Below are 19,456 nucleotides of genomic sequence, written 5' to 3'. Positions count from 1 at the left end.
CCTGTCTGATCTGATCTTTCTAATTGTCACAGGAAACATTCACGCATCTTTGCTTTCATAACTTTACTCAACATCCTCTATTGAGTTACTTGTAAATAATGGAAATCGCGGGGGTTGAACAAGACTGATAAATCTTTCTTCTTTTTGTGGAGTTTAAATCCTAGCAGGGAGAACACCCAGGAACAAATACCTGATTAAGTATCTAATGACTGTATTAGCAAGGGATACAGGAGCTCATGGTGGGAGAACCTGACCTAGGGGGAGGGGATTGGGGAGAGAGGAAGCTTCCAAGGTTGTTGGATGAATGCTTGAAGGTCTGAGCATATCATTGATGGAGCTGTGTTCTAAAGCATGAGCAGGAGTTGGCCTGTAGAAGGACTTTTTGCCTGTGTGCTTGAGTGCGCATGCGTGTGCATGAGTGTCTAGAGGGACCCAGAGAGGCAGATGGAACAGTGGTGGATCTGGTGACACAGACTGATAAGGAAAAAAAGTGGTTTTCTCCCCATTATCACTGAGGTATCCGTGGTCCCACAGGTAATTATCAGTGGGATTTGAGCTCAGTTCTGTTCAGACTCCAAGTTCTTTCTAGTACAACATTTGCTTTCCTTGTTGGTCATCAAGTCATGCTTAAGTTCCTGCTTTGATCTTTATCTGCAAGTTCTTCGTCCTGAAGTGCATTTGCACGTTGCTGCCTTGTTTGTGAAAGAAAGTTGCTTCAGCGTCATCTCTTTTGTTTTTCAGTGTCCCAACATTCCAGAGCCTTCCTGAAGAGATCCTCAGTAAGCTTGCCGATGTCCTTGAAGAGGTAATTGTTTTTTATCCTTGAACTTTTGGAGATGGGACATAGCCCAGCACAGCAGGGTGATGACAAGTCATGTACTTCAGAAACCTTGTAAATATTTTTATGCTCCGGGATGAGCTCTCTACTTGGCTTCAGATAAAAAGGAGCTCAGCACATCTGTCACTTATCCACAGTTAGAAATGTGCAAATCAGCTGAGCGACAGAGGGAGGGAAACCTCCTTGTGGCAAATAGAATGTGACTTTGAATTCCAAGAATGGGAGCTAGAGTATTTTTCCGACGACAGTCGGTGTAAACCAGGATTGCTTTAATTACCCAGAATGCTAAAGCTTTGGATGAGCCAATTTACATCAGGGCTTAGTGGTTGGATACTGTTGTAGTAGCATCTGAGTGTATTGGATACACCTTGGTTGTGTGCCTGCATGTAGAAAGGTCACTGTTACTTATTCTCTGAACCTGCAGAGCTCAGGTGGTCTTGAGTGAGCTCGAAAGGATATGGTCTCTGGTGCCTCCAGAGACCAGGAAGGAAGGGTACTGGGGTGCAGTGCGGGTCGGTGGGGTGATGGGAGTGTAGTAGGAGCTGGAGGAAAGTTACTGTGGTATCCTGTTTTCATCAGTGATCCAGAATGCAAGGCCATTCTGAAAATGAGGAGGGGGCAGAGGTGTGAGAGGTTCAAGGGCAGAGGAGAAGGCAGGAGACAACAGAGGTGTGTTTGAACTAGAACAGTGTGATGGCCAGGTGTGCTCCTGTGCCACTGGATGTTAACCAGCCCAAGTCTAAATTAAACAGGCAAGGAAGAGTTCATTCATGACTTAAGATCAGGGACAGAGATCAGGCTGGATTCTGGTGGAACAAAAGGTGGCAGGAGTTTTCAGTGTAGCACGGAGGTAGTGGAGAAGAATATGGTGGGGGGCGGTGGGACAGTGTGATGAGGTCATTAGCATTTGCTCATCTTCCCTTCTGGAAGTTGGGGTCCCTATTCCCCATAGACACGTGGATGGGTGTTTGGCCAGGAAACCAGGAGTGGCAGAGGGAGAGAAGGGGGGACTGTGCAGCAGGTGCAGGCAGGATGGTGGAGGCTGACCATGGGAGATCAGCGGAGCGAGGAGCGAGGTACTCGGGGAGGAGTGGGGCCAAGAACAGATGGTGCATCACGGGTTTTGAGTCTCTGGAGGCTGAAGACTTGTTGAAGGGGTGCGTTAACAGGAGTGAAATGTTTTTCTCTCTGGCTCCTCACCCTCCTGGTCGTTCAGTGATCGCTAGAACCTGAGAAGTGCCTATATACACATTCTTCGTTCCACGCCTATGGAAGAATGCTTCCCTATGATTCATTGGTCTCCCTTGTCAACTATGTGAACGCATAGTAAAGCACATTTGAGTCCTAGGTTCAGGTATAAAGAATTCACAAGAAAAAGTACTGGCTGGATTTCTCTCTGAATGCCCCAACCCCTGTACCTGCAATTTCTTGGGGTGTAAAACTGTTTTTCCCAGTTCTTTTGGTTTTGCTTTCCTTGCTGAATACACTAAAGATCTGATGACCCTTTTCTTTTAAAACCAAGGAAACTAAAAGTTTACATTTACTAGACCCAGTCAAGCCCTACCCAAAAAAAAAAAAAAAAAAAAAAAAAACAAAACTTTCAATCATGTTCTTTCTTTTTCACATCTGTGGAAGGATCTGTATTTTCTGCAAAACAAGAGCTTTGGCTCTATAATAATTCTGACCAGAGAAATAGGTTTGTATGTTATGTCAGATTTTCCTAATCAAAAGATGGCTTAATTTACCTTGGGCTGGATGGCGTGAGCCTTAGCACAGCCCACACCCTCACTGCCTTGGAAGGCAAATGTGTGATTAAGTGTCCACATATTTGTCTTGAGGGCATGGAAATGAAGTCAACAGACAAAATGCGAGGTAGACCTATAAATAGACTACCCAATGCGTGAAAAGTCTTCGACTCAAGTTGAATCAACAAACGCAGTGAGAAATTAGATTAAATGATGTATCAGATGGCGTGCAGCAAATTTGGAAGAACAAAAGCAATACCAGTGTCACATAACATTAAAGGGAAATGTGCTTGCATAATAAGTGAGCTGTCTTTTTGCTGCAAATATCCTCACGATGAAAGAAGCCCAGATTATCTTGAAAGGAAGGCTATATTATTATAGCTTTCAACAAAGAAGTTACAGCCTTGTTTGTTGGACAAATATTTATGGAGCACTGCCATGTGCCAGGAATTGTTCCAAACTCGGGGGACTCAGGGGTGTTCTCCCTTAGTGGAAGTTCTAGCAGAGGTTACAGATGAGCAGTAAGGAAGGAAAATAGCCTTGGGGCTCCTGGGTGGCTCAGTGGGTTAAGGCCTCTGCCTTCAGCTTAAGTCATGATCCCAGGGTCCTGGGATCGAGCCCCACATCGGGCTCTCTGCTCAGCGGGGAGCCTGCTTCCTCCTCTCTCTCTCTCTGTACCTGCCTCTCTGCCTACTTGTGATCTCTGTCTGTCAAATAAATAAATAAATAAAATCTTAAAGAAAAAAAAAAAGGAAAATAGCCTTGAGGGATGAAGCCACTCTGGACCAGGTCACCAACGGGGGACCTCTCTGAGGAGGTGATGTTCACGCAGAGATCTACGTGTAGATACGTGATACCATGCCTGTTGGGCAGAGGGGAAGGCAGACATGGGTCCTAAAGTGGTGGAAGCTTTCCTGTCTTTAACGCACAGAAGGAATGTTACAGACTTGGGCCAGGGGAGTTAGGGATGGAGAGAGCTATCAAGTGTCACTGGTAGAGGAATGAGAACAGTGTCACTGATGAAGTGGCTCAGGAGTCCCTTGAGGACACCGTGGGATAGTTGGGGCATCCTCTTCTGCAGGTGAAAGAGAAGCCCCGTGTGAGTCATTTCTGGTGCACTCATCCCCTTTGTGATTTCTAGCACAGACGTACCCACTTGTTTGCTCTGCCCTGTGAGCTTCTAAATCAGAAACTAATACCCTTGCTCCAAGTATAGCACCTTAGGGCCCCTTTCTTCTTTCCTTTTATATCACATAGTAGAAAAATTTCCTCTGCGTTTTGACTCTCTTGCCTTTTTAAAGAGACCTACAAACATTCTCTCTAGGCCCTTTGAGGAGTTGTGTGTAGGCATAGGTTCTTGGCGAAAGGCCTGTCTGGATAAAACAAAATAATCCCAGCATTTTCCTAAGTTGTGTTTTGCAAGACAGGTTGAAATAATTTATGTGGCTTTCTAATTATTCACACTCATTATCACCATAATGCACTTTTGTCAGCCCATACCTGACCCAAACTGAGCCCTAATACATACCGGATTGTTTTAGGTACTCCAACTACATGGTTTGCTAGATAAGCCATTTTGTTGTTTGTAAAATAAATTAGAAGAGGATTTTTAGGAGCATGTGGGGAATACCAACCTCTGACTTTATAAACTGATTCATTGACCTCTATTCTATCCCATGTATTACAGCAAAAATATATATATTTGAATTAGTCAAGTGTTAGAATCTGTTCTGAGAATCTAAGAAACACCTGTGTGTAAGTGAAAAGAACTGCAAAATTATAAGATAGGATGTGATCTCTTCTTTATTACTCTAACAACATAACATACTTTCCTTCTTCCTTTATTTACACATGATTAGTCTTCTTGATGAATGACATTTTTCAAATGGATGGGACCATTCCTAGCTAATCTCCAACTGAGAAACAGTTCCCTTCAGTGCTTAAGTATCCAAGCACAATGGAGAATAAGCCCAGTGTCTAATGTTCACTCAGCTATCAGGACTGCGGTGACACCTTTAAAGAAATTTACAAATAAAAACATTTCCTTATAGAAAACATGATCGATGGTTAACCTGATTCAAAGCCATATCACAAAGAGTGCTTGAAGTTCCTTAGGGTAGGAGTTATGCTTTCACCAATGAGGGTGAAAAAGTTTAGATAACTCAAGGAAAATTGTACTTCATAGAAAATGGCAGATTGAAGAGCAAATCAAGCCAAAAATTTCACTTTTTACCACTTGGCATAGCATATTTTCCCTTTATGCAAATAGAAATGGGGCATGGGTACTATATTTAAATCTCTTGATTTTTAAATGGAAAATAAAGCACATCAAAACCACTTCTTTGCTTTTATTAAAATCTGTTTTATGTCCAATTCGCTCATTAAAAAAATTGGATTTTGTTGTCTTAGAATTAAAAAACCCTCTTTGCTACAGTTTTAAAGCTCTTTACCTTGGGGTCTGCAGTTTTGTACGGTTGGATCTTGTGCACATCTGAACCTAAATAATGGGTTGTTTTGGTTTGTTTCCCTAGATGATACATTTATTTGTGTGGGCATTTTTAAAATTTATTATTATTATTATTATTATTATTATTATTATTATTTGTATTGGATACTTGGACTATCATGGCCCTGACAAGGTCTTATACAAATAGTATTCTTTGGACTTCCTGAAAAGACAAAGTAAAAGTAGGAAAAAAAAAGGCAAGGATGACACGTTTTCAGTCCCCCATTACTTGATAATATGGTAGAAAGCAAATAGCAGATTATATAGTCCAGGGAACATGGCTGGAGAAGGAGGTTAATGTAACAGAGTCCCCCCGGCCCCTGCTTCTTGCTGCAAGGTGCGATGAGGTATCTCATTGTTGCTTGGCAGTACCTTTTCATGGAGGCATCTTCCCAGATCCATGTGCATCTCTCCAGTTGAGTAATGCAGGGCAAGTCCTGCATTTGGTTGAGTTATTAGAGCACTCTGAGCTCTCTTTTTACCACTATAAACAGTCCTAGAGTCTTCAGGACAGAAACCGATGGGGCAGACAGGAACATTATTAATTCTTCTGAAATGTGTGGTAGAATTAAACTTTTCCTTCCCTTCCTTCAGGCCTGGCTCTTGCCATTCGACGCCAAGCTAGAGGGAATTCAAAGACCTGTTCTTTCTCAATTGCTTTGGCATAAAGGACTCTGAATTTGGAGATCGAATTGTTTAGTTCTTGCTGGTGTCTTCTGGGCCTTCCCTTCTGTGAGGCAAATAGCTCCTTTTGAAGGGGAATGACATGGATAGGGTGTGTGTGTATTGGCAGGATGTAGAGATTAAAAAGTAAAGAAAGAACTCCAATACTGATTTTTTCACATCTTAGTCTATTATAGGAGGAAATATGGAATGGGAAAACATATTCACAAATCACGTGCAATAAAGGACTTGTATTATTCAGGGTTCTCCAGAGAAGCAGAATGAATAGGATGTGTGTATGTCTTTTTTTTCCCTAAGATTTTATTTATTTATTTGTCAGAGAGCACGAGAGCTCAAGAGTGAGTGTGCACAAGCAGGGGGAGAGGGAGAAGGAGAAGCAATCTTTCTGCCGAGCAAGGAACCCAATGCAGGACATGATCCTAGGACCCTGGGATCATTACCTGAGCCAAAATCGGATGCTTAACCGACTGAGCCACCTAGGCATCCCAGGATGTGTATATGTCTACAGAGAGATTTGTTCTAAGGGATTTGCTTATGTGACTGTGGAGGCTAGCAAGTCCAGACTCTACAGGACAGGCTGGCAGTCTGGAGCCTGGAGGAACTGGTGTTGCAGTTCAAATCCAAAGATCGTCTGCTGGCAGAATTCCCTCTTGGCAGGGGAAGTCAGTCTGTGGTCTATGAAGATCTTCAGCTGATTGGATGAGACCCCTCCCCCCCCAATTATAAAGGGAAATCTACTTGACTCAAAGTCCACTGATCAAATCTTATCCATAAAAAACACCCTCAGTGAGAAATCCAGAATAATGTTTGACCAAATACCTGGACACTGTGGCCCAGCCAAGTTGATACAAGTCCTTTGATGATTAATTTTATGTATCTATAATATATAAAGAACACTCACAACTCAATAATAAACACATAAGTAGTTCAATTTTAGAGCAGCACCCGAGCGGCGCCTGGATGACTCTGTCAGTTAAGCGGTCAGCTCTTGCTTTTGGTTCAGGTCATGATCTCAGTGTCTTGAAATTGTGCCCCGAATGGCTCTCTGCTCTGCAGGGGTCTGCTTGAGATTCTCTCTTTCCCTTTCCCTCTGCCCCTCGTCCTGCTCCTGTGCACATATGCACATTCTCTCTCTCTCAGATCTTTTTTTTTTTTTTTAAAGATTTTTATTTATTTATTTGACAGAGATCACAAGTAGGCAGAGAGGCAGGCAGAGGGAGAGGAGGAAGCAGGCTTCTGCTGAGCAGAGAGCCCGACGCGGGGCTTTATCCCAGGACCCTGGGACCATGACATGAGCCAAAGGCAGAGGCTATAACCCACTGAACCACCCAGGCACCCCTCTCTCTCAGATCTTTAAAAGCAGCACATGACTTACACGAGTAGACATTTGCCAAAGGAGATATGCAAAAAGCCACTAAGCACATATAAAGATGTTCAACATTAATAGTCATTAGGGAAATGTAAATCAAAGCCATGAAGTTATACCACTTCACATACACTTGGATAGCTTAAAAAAAAAAAAAGACAAGTGATAATAAATGTGGATGTGAATTAATTAAAACTAATACATCCCTGGTGGAGTGGTAAAATCACGTAGCTTCTTCAAAAATCTGACCACACATCAAAATGGGAAACATAGTGTTACCGTGTGATGCGTACATTCTACTCTTGTGTATTTTCCAAGAGAACTGAAAACAGACATCCACATAAACACTAGGACATGAATGTCCATTGCAGCATTATTCCTAAGAGCCAAAAGGAGCAACCCAGATGTCCATGAATGGATAAATCGAGCATGGCAAACTCATACAATGCAATGTTTTTTGGCTGTACAAACAAGCCGAGTACTGATACATGGTACCACATGGATGATCATGAAAGCATTATGAGAAGTAAAATGCCACACGTTGTCTGATTCTATTTCAAAGAAAGGTCTTTTCTGGACAAATTCTATTTGTCTCTTGTAGGCCAATCTGTAGAAGCAGTAAGTAGATTAGTGCTAGAGCCGGGAGGATGAGGGGCATCTGGCGAGGGACTGTCCAGAGTATGGGTCTTTTCTCACGGTGATGACGATATTCTGAAGTTAGATTTTGGTGATAGATTAGATTAGATTAGATTAGATAGATCTGAAGTTAGATTTTGGTGATTGCCTAAGTCTTTGAATATCCCGAAAACCATTGATTTATATACTTTAAATGGGTGAATTTTATAATACACGAGCTGTGTCTTAAACTTTAAAATAAATTTAAAAGAGAGAAGAGTAGAAGTATGGGATGGCGACAGTGTGGTGGAGTGTGGACCGTGTTGCTAGAAACAGTGTAAGACCACAATGGCAGTAACTTGGAAATTTGCCCTGGAGAAGACTTGGGCGGGGAGAGTAATGTTTTCCTTTTTAAGTAGACCCCCACATTGTCTGTGTTAAGAGGATTGGTCGCTCAAGTCTCTCAAAATGGTGAGACTTTTGCAAACTATTGAACCCATCATTCGTGAATGTCTCACAAAGGCATGGGACTAGCATCCTGTCCTGCATTTTGTAGTGTTGCCATGGTCTTCAATTGTATAACAAACGTGAAATCATTAACCCTGTAAACACATCATGTCGGGTGCTGACAGCAGTACTTATGTACCCCTTCCATGTATTGGTGCCTATAGAAAATACGTACCGTGCAGACACAGTGTGGTTAACGGGGGAGCCTGCTTAGGGCTATTGTGTATCTGAGCTGTCCTGAGTCCTCCCGGGCTCTCCAGCTGCAAGGCTGAGTGGATGCTGGTAATGCCTGGGGACCTCTGTGGTTTTTATAGCCTTGGGAGAGTGGCAGGGCACGGCAACCAGTATCCAGCCCCAGATGTCAGTAGTGCGGACATAGAAACTTGGCCACAGTTCATAGCTATGACACACTTGGGAACTCTGCCATAAGCATGACAGGAATAAAGTAGGGTGACAGGAGAGTGCCCGGGTTGGGTGGAGGGTTTTGGCCCGGGATGTTAAGAGAGTTAGCCCTGAAGAGGTGACCTTGAGTTGACATCCTCATGAATGGCCTGGGTGGCAAAATAGAGTCCAAAATGGGAAGTATTCACAGAAATAGTGCATATTTGGAAAGTTGCAGTGTGGAAGACATGCAGTCGAGGTGTTGTGGGTTGTTACGTGTTGACTGGGTTTCCCAACAATATAGACTGCTTCTACCTGGCTGGGACTCTGTCAGAGCTACCTGCTCAGTGACTTTTGTGTTCCGAGGCCCTTTCTCTCCTTGTGGGGAGTTGCTTGTCCTGTATCTCTTGAACGATTTAGCTATCAGTATGTGGAGGACAGAAGTGCACGTTCATGGCTTTCCTTAGTCTCTAGTTCTATGAATATTTACTCCTTTAGACTGTAAGACTTAAAGGCAAGAACTTGGTATTTCTTTTCATTGGGTGCCTGGAAACAGCTGACAAAAACAGCAATACTTTCTACGGACCCATGCTGATTACGGTGCTGGACTGGGGTCTTCTGCAAGATGCCATCTGAGGTAAATGCCATTAGTGGTACGATTTTCAAATTCTAGCTCAGGATCTGAGGCTCAGGCGCTAGAGCTGGGTAGAAGAGGTGTTTCAACCCATTCTGTCTGATGCTGGAATCCACACCTTTCCCAGCTACCCTCCCTTTGGAAATTTGTGGATTAAATGAGAAAAAAAAAAAGCCACTTGCCTTCAACCCCCACTCTTTCTTATAAGTAGGAGATGCTTCCTTCTGAAAATGTTTTCTTATCTTTTTTTTTTTCCTGTGAGATAATTTTTCTCCTAGTCAGCGTTTTTAATTTATTATGACAGGAATCCATTTTATGCTAGCCACAGACTCTGAAACAAGGCCTTTCCAGTCATTTTCTCATCAGAATATGTATGCTTTGCTCCATGCCACTGGTAATTCATTAAAATGTATGTGTGCTGCGCATAGGAAACCAATCTGTAATAAATCAGCTTTCCAGAAAACGTTCAGAGAAAGTGCCTGACATGATTGCTGCATAAGGATATTCAGACCTGCTTGGGACTCGGAATCTGTTGCCATTTATGGGGCTTGTAAACAAATGGTGAATTTGCGTGAAACTATACAATAGGAACCTGCCTTCAACGTATGTGTGAGATCCCGTTTGCAGAATGCCATTTGATAGTATCCGTATAGATCACCATGAGCCCTGGGTTCCTTCCACAGAGCACGGTGAGATCCCGGTCTGAATTACAAGCTGCTCTAATTATGAGAGAGTAAGATGCAAGATCTTCAGCTCTTTTTTTTTTTTTTTTTTTTATCTGAGGCATCTTTGTAGCTGCCAGGAGACCTCCTTCAGGGACTTAGACACAGTAAGCATCCCAGTCCTTCATGGATGAGGAGTGCATACCCATTTGGGCTTAGAGCATACTAGGAAGAAGCAGGAGATAAGAAAAATAGTTGGGGTTTCAGCTTTAGTCCCCAAATACAGAGCTCATCTGTAATGGGGTTTCTCAGGCAGCTGGGAGCAGCCGGGAGTGTAGCCATTCCGTCCCAGATCTCCCCCACACCTTTGGCTGCCTGTGCCCCTGGGAACCCACGCAAGACAGCCCCTCCTTCCCTGCAGAGAAGGCATCCTGCGGTCTCTGAGGCCAGCGCCTGCAAGGCTGTCTGTGGGTAGATAAGCCTCGGAACCGGGGCAAGCAGTGTATCAGGTGGGCACGTTTATCAAATGTCATGAGGAGGAAACTGACCAGCCAGGGCTCTGGGAGGACTGCAGCCGTGTAAGAAAGAGGCTCCTCCTTGGTGTCCTATGCCCTGCCTGTTCTTAATTATTACAGGATGCTATCAGTGAGCTTCTCTGAGCTCTCTGGGAAGAGCTACTATTCTTGTTTATTACTTACACCTAAAAATTATTACTTTAATAAAGGCAACAAGATCTGTCTTCTAAATAGACCTGCCATGCAGTGTCGTTGTTCTCGGTTTTGTGTGGTGCTGTGCAGATCAGAATTCTCATCTGAGAGCACTGGGTTCTGCTGCTCACCCCAGTGAACTCTGCTGCATCCTCTTCTTGTACGTGGTTCCCTTAATTTCTTTGTCTAGTTTGTATGTGAAAGCCATATGCTTGCTCCTACACCGACTGGAACTTGTCCATTTCCCGACCGTCTGTAAGTACCTGAAGGGTAGCATATGTCTCAACTTGTAGCCAGTTTCCAGCAGAGCAAGGATTTGCATAAGAATTACACCCGGCACTTACTACATAACCAATATTTGTTGAATGAAGAGTCTGAATAGGGTTTCTGTAAATATGTACTACACAAGTAGAGAAACACAGCTGTTTGGTTGTGTGTTCTGATGCGATCAGCACAGCCAGAATGTGAACATGGCAAGGATGGGGGCATGCATCCTGAAATACAGGTGTCCTGGCGTGCTATCTGGTGAGGCACAGTAGAAGTTGCTGGTAGCAGATCGCCTCGGACGCACCTTCCAGGTGAAAGACAGAGGCATGGGGAGCCAAGGGCTGCGAGATTTGGGGAAAAGAATAGAATTTACTTTCCTTGATCACCATCCCTGTACCTTATCCATCCCAAGAGATAGAAGAGAGGCTAGACCTTTGGGAGGATATTCTAAAGAAGAGGAAAATTCCTAAATGAAGGATTCCAGCTTTCAGGTGTAATGTCCCTGGGTGAAGGGCTGAACTGGTACCAGTAACTCCTCTCTCCACAAGGAGATCGAGACCTCTAGTAGACATGGTCCCCATTTCCTGCAGTAGCACCTGAGTACATGGCTTTGGCAATTCCCAAAGCTACAGCCTTCTGGGGCACATGTCACCTCTTGGCTTCTTATTCGTGGAACGTGGTGATCCCACATGTGTGTATGAACGTATGATCCTCAGTGGTTGGGCTCATTTGCTGAATGTGACACAGGCATGCAGGGGGCTGCAGAGACTGGGGAGGAAAGGCCATCAGTGACAGAACTGGGAGACCCACGGCCCAGAGACAGTCACTAGAGGAGACCAAGGAACAAACCCTAAGTGGCAGGAGAAGCCTTAGGCTTTTCCTTCAGCTCAAAGTTTCACATGAGAAAGAAAACTCACGGAGTAAGAGCAGAGTGACCCAACTGTGCCCGCACTCCAACACCCACTGCTTGTTGACAGAGCCCACCCCTGCGCACAGGAACTGGCCTCCTTTGCTCGCAGGGGCGTCCCAGAGGACACAACCCCCAGGCACCCCCATGGCAGCTGACACAGTCAAATGGATGTTTGGGCCCCCCAAGTGCTATTGCAGACAACGCAGAGTGCAGGCAGTTCCAAGGCAGCCCAGATGGTGGCTAGGGACGGCACAGCCCCACCTCCGAATGGGGGTCACACAGCCCGTCTGTCATCCTTGTCACAGCTCAGAGCACCTTTAACAGCTCCAGCAGCGCACGACCTGTCCCCGGCACAGCCCTGTGACGGGAAAGCCACGTGCAGCCCACCTGGTCGGGGTTCCTGCATCCTGGTGGTGCTCAGTCTTCACAAAAGCAGAGGGAACATGCTGACCAACAGACTGGCTTTTCTGACTCATCCTCACTGTGCCTCAAGGGCTGCCTCCAGCCCCCAGCATCCTTCTCCTCCCCCAGCAACCTGGGCGGGTGCAGCCAGCAAGGAAGTCGTGCTTTGCAGCTGTGAGCTCACCTGGCCCTGGACAGCCGTCAGATCAGACCTTCAGTCTCACCTCCAGCAGCTGCCGTCAGTGAGGGGCACTGTCCCAGTCCCCAGCTGATGAAATCTACCTGCCCCTGAAAAACAGCAAACCACGCAGGCATGTGTGTGTATGCACGTGTGTGTTTGCATGGTACACACACACTTTTTTTTTTTTAAGACTTTATTTATTTATTTGACAGAGAGAGAGATCACAAGTAGGCAGAGAAGCAGGCAGAGAGAGAGGGGGAAGCAGGCTCCCCGCTGAGAAGAGAGCCCGATGCGGGGCTGGATCCCAGGACCCTGGCATCATGACCTGAGCTGAAGGCAGACTCTTAACACACTGAGCCACCCAGGTGCCCCCCCCCCCACACACACATAATGCTTGGGTTTGAGTCTTGGCGGCATTTTTCATTCTGGTCCACAATTCACTAGCTATGTGACCTTGTACGTTAACTTTTCTAAGTTTGTTTTCCCTTTCTGAAAAACATAATAGTATCTACATCATAGGACTGATTTTCATTTTTAAACATAGTTTTTCCTTACTTATAGACTTCATTAGTTTGAGTGGTTTTGGGTTTACAGAAAAATGGAACAGAAAATACAGTTCTCATATACCCCCTTCTCTTCACCCTCAGTCATTGGTGTGGCACTTTTTTTTAATGATCACTGAACCAACATTGAAACATTGTTAACTATAGTCCATGGTTTATCTCTTTTTGAGCCCTACACTTGTGTGGGTTTTGCCAACTGTTATCTATCCACCATTACGGTATCATAGAGAATAGCTTCACTGCCCTAAAAATCCCATGAGTTATACCCATGTGTTCCCTCCCTCCAACTTTCTTTTACGGTCTCTGTAACACTGCTAATGTAAATGATACTGTGTTTTTATTTTGATATTTTAAAAAGATTTTATTTATATATTTGTCAGAGAGAGAGGGCATGTACAAGCTCTGAGAGCAGCAGGCAGAGGGAGAAACAGACTCCCCGCTGAGCAGGGAGCCCAATGGGGGACTCGATCCCAGGACCCTGGAATCATCACCTGAGCCAAAGGCAGACACTTAACTGGCTGAGCCACCCAGGCGCCCCGATACTGTGTTTTTAATTTCAGATTCCACTTGTTCATGCCAGAACATAGGGAATCAGTTGACTTCTGTATATTAACTTTGCATTCTGCAACCCTGCTATAATCAATTCTAGTTTTTTGGGCTCTTTAAAAATGTTATACTAGACAATCCTGTAGTCTGTGAACAAAGACATTTTTAATTTTTTTTTTCTTCCTCATCTGTATGCTTTGTTCCTTAACACATTAGCTAGGTCTCCTAGTACAACACTGAATGGGAATGATGAAAGGAGACATCCTTCTCTTGTTCCCAATCTTAGGGGAAAGCATCTAGTTCCTCAACATTAAGCATATTTTTAACTGTAGGTTTCTCTATTTCTAGAGGAAAGGGAATTTTTTATTATAAAAATGGGTGTTGGACTTTGTGAAAAAAAATTTTTTTTTTGCATTAAGTGATAGGGTCATACAGTTTTTCTTCTTTGGCCTATTGATATGAATTTATAATAATCAATTTCTAAATGTTAAACACTCCCCGCATACCTGGAATAAATTCCATCTGGTCATGGTGTATAAGTTTTTATATGAATTGCTTGATTTGATTTGCTAATATTTTATTGAAGCTTTTTGCATGAGAGCTACTGGTTGGTAATTTTCCTTTGTCCTAAAGCATTTTTCTAGTACTGAGATTAGTATAATGCTGGCCTCATAGAGTAAGTTGGGAAGTATTTTCCTTTGCTTCTGTTTTCTGGATCAGATTGTGTAGAACTGGCATCCTTGCTTAATGAGATATTTGGTAGAATTCACCAGGGAATCCATCTGGGCCTGGTGCTTTCTGCTAGAAGGTAATTAATTACAGGCAAACCTTGGAGATACTGTGGGTTTGGTTCCAAACTACCACAATAAAGAGAGTATCACAATAAAGGAAGTCAAATGACTTTTTTGGCTTCTCAGTGCATTAAAAGTTATTTATACTATCCTCTCAAGTGTGTAATAGCATCATGTCTAAAAATACAATGTACATATTTTAATTTAAAAATATTTTATTGGTAAAAAATGCTATTTTCTGAGATTTCAGCCAGGCATAATTACTGATCACAGATCACTATAACAAATTCAACAATCATGAAAAAGTTTAAATGTTACAAGAATTACCAAGATGAGACATAGAGTGAGCAAATGCTATTGAAAAAAAAATGGTGCAGGTAGACCTCATTGATGCAGTTGCCACAAATACTCAGTTTGTATAAAAAGCAGTATCTATAAAGGGCAATAAAGTGACGCAATAAAATGAGGTATGCCTGAATTGACTCAAATTCTTTAGTAGATTTAGGCCTATTCACATTACCTCTTTCTTCTGCAAGTTTTGACAGATTGTGTCTTTCAAGGAATTGGTCAGTTTCATCTACATTATGGAATTTGTGGACATAATTCTTTTTTTTTCAAATTTTTATTTAAAATTCTAGTTAACATGTAGTATACTATTGATTTCAGGAGTAGAATTTATTGATTCATCCATATTATTCCTTTATTATTCTTTTCTGATGTCTGTAGTGATAGATCCTCTTTCATTTATGATATTAGTAATTTGTCGTGTCGTCGTCATCGTCATCATGGTCGTCATTGTCGTCTTCTTCCTCTTCTTCTTCTTTGTTAGCCTGGCTAGAAAGGGTTTTATTTAGTTTAAAAGAACCAGCTTTGGATTAATTTGGATTTAATTTGTTCTTTTCCTAGTTTCTTTGTGTATTTAGATTATTGATCTTTTGTCTTTCTTCTTTTCTGATGTATGTATTCAATACCAGAAATTTCTCTCTAAGCACTGTTTTCTGCATTCAAGAAATTTTTATTTTCACTTACTGTAGTCTTTATTTTTTTCTTGAGACTTTTTCTTTGAATCATACATTTTTTAGAAGCTTTTTTTTTTTTTTTTCAATTTCAGCTATCTTCCTGTTGTTGATTTCTAGCCTAATTCTAGTGTAGCCTAAGCATGTATGATGAATGATTTCTATTTTTTGGAATTTGAGGTATGTTTTATGGCTCCAAATGTGGTCTTAGTGAATGTTCTATGAGAGCTTGAGAAAAATGTATATTCTCTTCCTGTTGGATGAATTATTCAATAAATATCATTGATCATGTTGATTGATAGTGCTGTCCAATTATATTCTTACTGAATTTCGGCCTTTTGGATCTGTCAATTACTGACGCAGAAGTATTGGAGTCTCCAGTTATAATAGTAGATCTCTTTCTCCTTGTAGGTTATATCATTTTTTTGCCTTGTGTATTTTGACATTTTGTTATTAGGCACATACACATTAAGCATTACTATGTTTTCTTGGAAAATTGATCCTTTTATCATTATGTAATGTCTCTTTCTATCCCTGATGATTTTCTTTGTTTCGAAGTCTGATTTATCTGCAATTAATACAGCTACCCCACCTTTATTTTGATTGTTGCTAGTGTGGTATATCATTGTCTACCCCTTAACTTTTAATCTGTGCCTTTAAATTTGACGTAGATTTCTTATCGACAGCCTTCATTAGGATCTTGGTTTTGCTTTTTTGTTTTGTTTTGTTTTTATTCTACTCTGGATGTTTCTGAAATTTTGATTGGCATATTAAGACTTTTTATGCTTAAGGTAATTATCAATATATTTGAATTAGTATCTATCATATTTTTAACTGTTTTCTTTTTTTAGAGATTTATTTATATGTGAGAGAGAGATAGAAAGGGAGGGAGACTGGGGGGGTGCAGAAGAAGAGAGAATCTTGAGCAGACTCTGTGCTGAGTGGGGAGCCCAACATGGGACTGGATCTCATGGCTCTGAGATCACAACCTGAACCAAAACCAAGAGTCAGATGCTTAACTCTCTCACCCAGGCACCTATATAACTGTTTTCTACTCATAAACTGAATTTTTTCTCTTTCTTTCTCTTTTATCCTTTCTTTCCTCCATTCTTTTTGTGCCCACTGAACATTTCCTATGATTTCAGTTTCTCTCCTCAGCATACCAATTATATATTTTTACATTTTTAAGGCATGTTAAAAAAAGATTTTATTTATTTGAGAGAGAGAAAGAGCAGCATGACAGGATAGGAAGAGGCAAAGGGAAAGGAAGAGACAAACTCCCCGCTGAGCAGGGAGCCCAACATGGGGCTCCATCCCAGGACCCTGAGATCATGACCTGAGCCAAAGGCAGACACTTAACCAACTCAGACACCCAGGCACCCCAACTCTTTTTGAGTAGTTGCCCTTGAGTTTGAAATACACATTTACAACTAACCCAAGTCCTCCTTCAAGTAACACTGTGTCACTTCCCAGGTAGTGCAAGTACCTTATCCCAGAGTATTCTCTCCCCTTATCCTGCTGTCATTCATTTCACTTACTTGTACGGTAAAATGACCTATATGTTGTAACTGGTATTGTTTTGAACCAACTGTTATTTGGTGGATAAATTAAGAACAAGAAGAATAATTTATATCACCTTCATGATACTAACATTCTTCCTTTCTTTATGTAGATATGACTGTATAACCTGTATCATTTTCTTTGTCTCGGAAGTACCTCTTTTAACATTTCTGGCCAGACAGATCTCATTGGTGACAACGTCTTTGATTTATTTATTTAATTAATTTTTTGGCCTGAGAAAGTCTTTACTTCTCTTTCTCATTTAAAGGAAAAGTTCACTGTATACAGAATCCTGGGATAGTGGTGGTGTTTTTTCAACACTTAAAATCTTCCACTCCACTCTCTTCTAATCATGTGGTTTCTGAAGAGATCTTTGTTGTAATCCTTACCCTGTTCCTCTGTGCATGAGGTGTTTTTATTCCTCTGCCTTCTTTCAGGTTTCTACCCTCGTCTTTGATTTCCAGTGGTTTGAATATTAGGTGCCTACACTGGTATTTATCCTGCTTGATTTTTTTCTGAGTTTTCTGGATCTGTGGTTGTATCTGTCATAATTTGGAAACATTCTAAGCCATTTTTATTTCAGTTATTTCTTCTCTTTCTTTCTCTCCTTTCCTGGTATTCCCATAGCACATGTGACAACTCCTGTGATTGTCCTTCAGTTGTTGGATAGTCTGTTCTATATGCTTTCTTTTTCTCTTCATATTTTGGTTTTGGAAGTTTCTATTTACATGTTTTCTAGAGTCCCCTTTGATCCTGTCTTGGGTTTTCCAACTCTCTGCTTCCATTACCCTCTTGTTCTAGCATGGTCTCTACTTTTCCACCAGAACTGTTAGCATATTATTCATAGTTATTTCAAATTCCCTGTTGATATTTCCAGAATTTCTGCCACATCTGAGCTTGGTTCTGACTCTTACTTTGTCTCTTCATATTGTGTCTTTCTGTCTTTTAGCATGCCTTGTGATTTTGTTGTTGTTGAAAGCCAGATATGATGTATTGAGTAAAAGGAAATGAGATAGATGGGCCTTTAGTGGGAGGTTTTACGTTTCTCTGGGTATTAGATAGTATTTACTGTAGCCGTGGTGTCAAAGGCTGAAATTCCCTCTAGTGTCCTTGTTCTCTTCCAGTCTATTTTCTTTGGGTTTCCCTGGAAACTCCTCCTTAATTGATTCTGAGTCTTGCAGTCTTGTAGCTATAAACTCCTGGATTCTGTAGAGAAGCAGAACCAATAAGAGATTCGTATTTATACATTTGTATTTACAACCTGCTGTCTGTAAGCTGGAGATCTAGGAATACCAGTGGTGTAATTCAGTCCAAATCTGAAGGTGTAAGAACGAGGGAAGCTGACGCTATGGGTTCCATCTGGATCTGAAGACCTCAGAGCCAGGAATGCTGAGAGCGGAAGATTGATACCCTGGCTTATGCAATAAAGCAGGAAGGGTCAAATCTCTTCTTTCCTCCACCTTGTTCTCTTCAGGCCCTTGGCCAAGTGCATGATGCTCTCACCCATCCTGGGGAGGACAGACTGCCTCACTAAGTCCACAGATTCAAATGCTGATTTATCCAGAAACACTCACACATGTACAGATTTAATATGAAGTCACATACCAGACACCCTAGGATCTAGTCAAGTAGATGACTACGGTTAACCATCATGGGAGGAAAGGCGTGGAGGGGATAGGATTCATTCTGTAGTACTATTGTTAAGTCTCAGTCTTGTAGTGAGCCCAAGGGAGGTGTTTCCTCCCCCCCCCCCCAATCAAAGGCAAGAGGGACCTGGAATTGAGTGTGTTCTTTACCCAGTTTGGTTAATCTTTGGTATAAACTTCCTCAGGCTCTAGCAGATTAGTTTCCCTTGAGTGCAGGCCTTGTAAACAGAACGAAAGTCTCTGAGTAACTTCGGAATCATTAGTTTTCCTCTTTCCCTGAACAAGTAGAGCCCACCCCCCCATCTTCAGGGTGAACACCTGATAGAATTCGAAGGGATAAAAATCTTGAGAAAGTTGGGGGAGTTGCCCTAAGGCTGGGCCCCTGGGTTAACTCTCCCACTGGTCTACACTGAGCCTCTAGCAATACATCAGGGAGGGTTAAAGCATTCTTGCCCACACTGGCTCTCGCTGGGGGTTTCTGCTTCCGGGCTTCTGATCCCCCTAGGTTAGCTGTGAATCTGGGCATCACCCCTCCCATCTCTGCAGTGTTCAAAGCAGCAATTAGCCCTGTGACCTCACCTTTCCCATGGCTCTAAGAAAAGTGATTGATTTTCAATTCCCCTTTCTCTCTTGTGAGGGTAAGAGTGTTCATTTCTAAACTCTTCACGTGTCAGATTGAAAACCACCGTATTTAAATATTAAATGTAATACCCCTAGAAAGCGTTAGAGTGATGCATGGCACAAAGGAAGACTATATTGTTAACTATTACTGTAATGTAGTGATCCCATCAAATTTTGTGTCTAATTAAACAAGATACAACAGACATCCAGAAGTCAGTCCATCTGTCTGAGTGTATTAGAAAATTATCTCAGTACAAAATGTCGGGTTTAGGGAAATAATTTGCGAGGGTCAGAGGTCTCAGCGATCA

At 42.3% G+C, this 19,456-nt stretch overlaps 1 protein-coding gene across 2 annotated transcripts in view; it reads left to right on the top strand.

The window, feature by feature from the left end:
- The window catches only part of PRKG1 (protein kinase cGMP-dependent 1), a gene marked incomplete at its 5' end in the record, with an annotated part of 1,240,279 nt that overhangs the window by 878,007 nt on the left and 342,816 nt on the right, over window positions 1–19,456 (top strand). For both annotated transcript variants that reach the window (XM_080822909.1, XM_080822908.1), the window contains one exon: window positions 742–805. In XM_080822909.1, the coding sequence (XP_080679035.1) occupies window positions 742–805 (64 nt within the window). The remainder of the gene's footprint in view (window positions 1–741; window positions 806–19,456) is intronic.

This window comes from Martes martes (assembly GCF_963455335.1).
Source record: "Martes martes genome assembly, chromosome: 14".
NCBI lineage: Eukaryota > Metazoa > Chordata > Mammalia > Carnivora > Mustelidae > Martes > Martes martes.
Note: the sequence above shows the minus strand (reverse complement) of the source record. Positions and strands in the feature narration are given on the sequence as shown.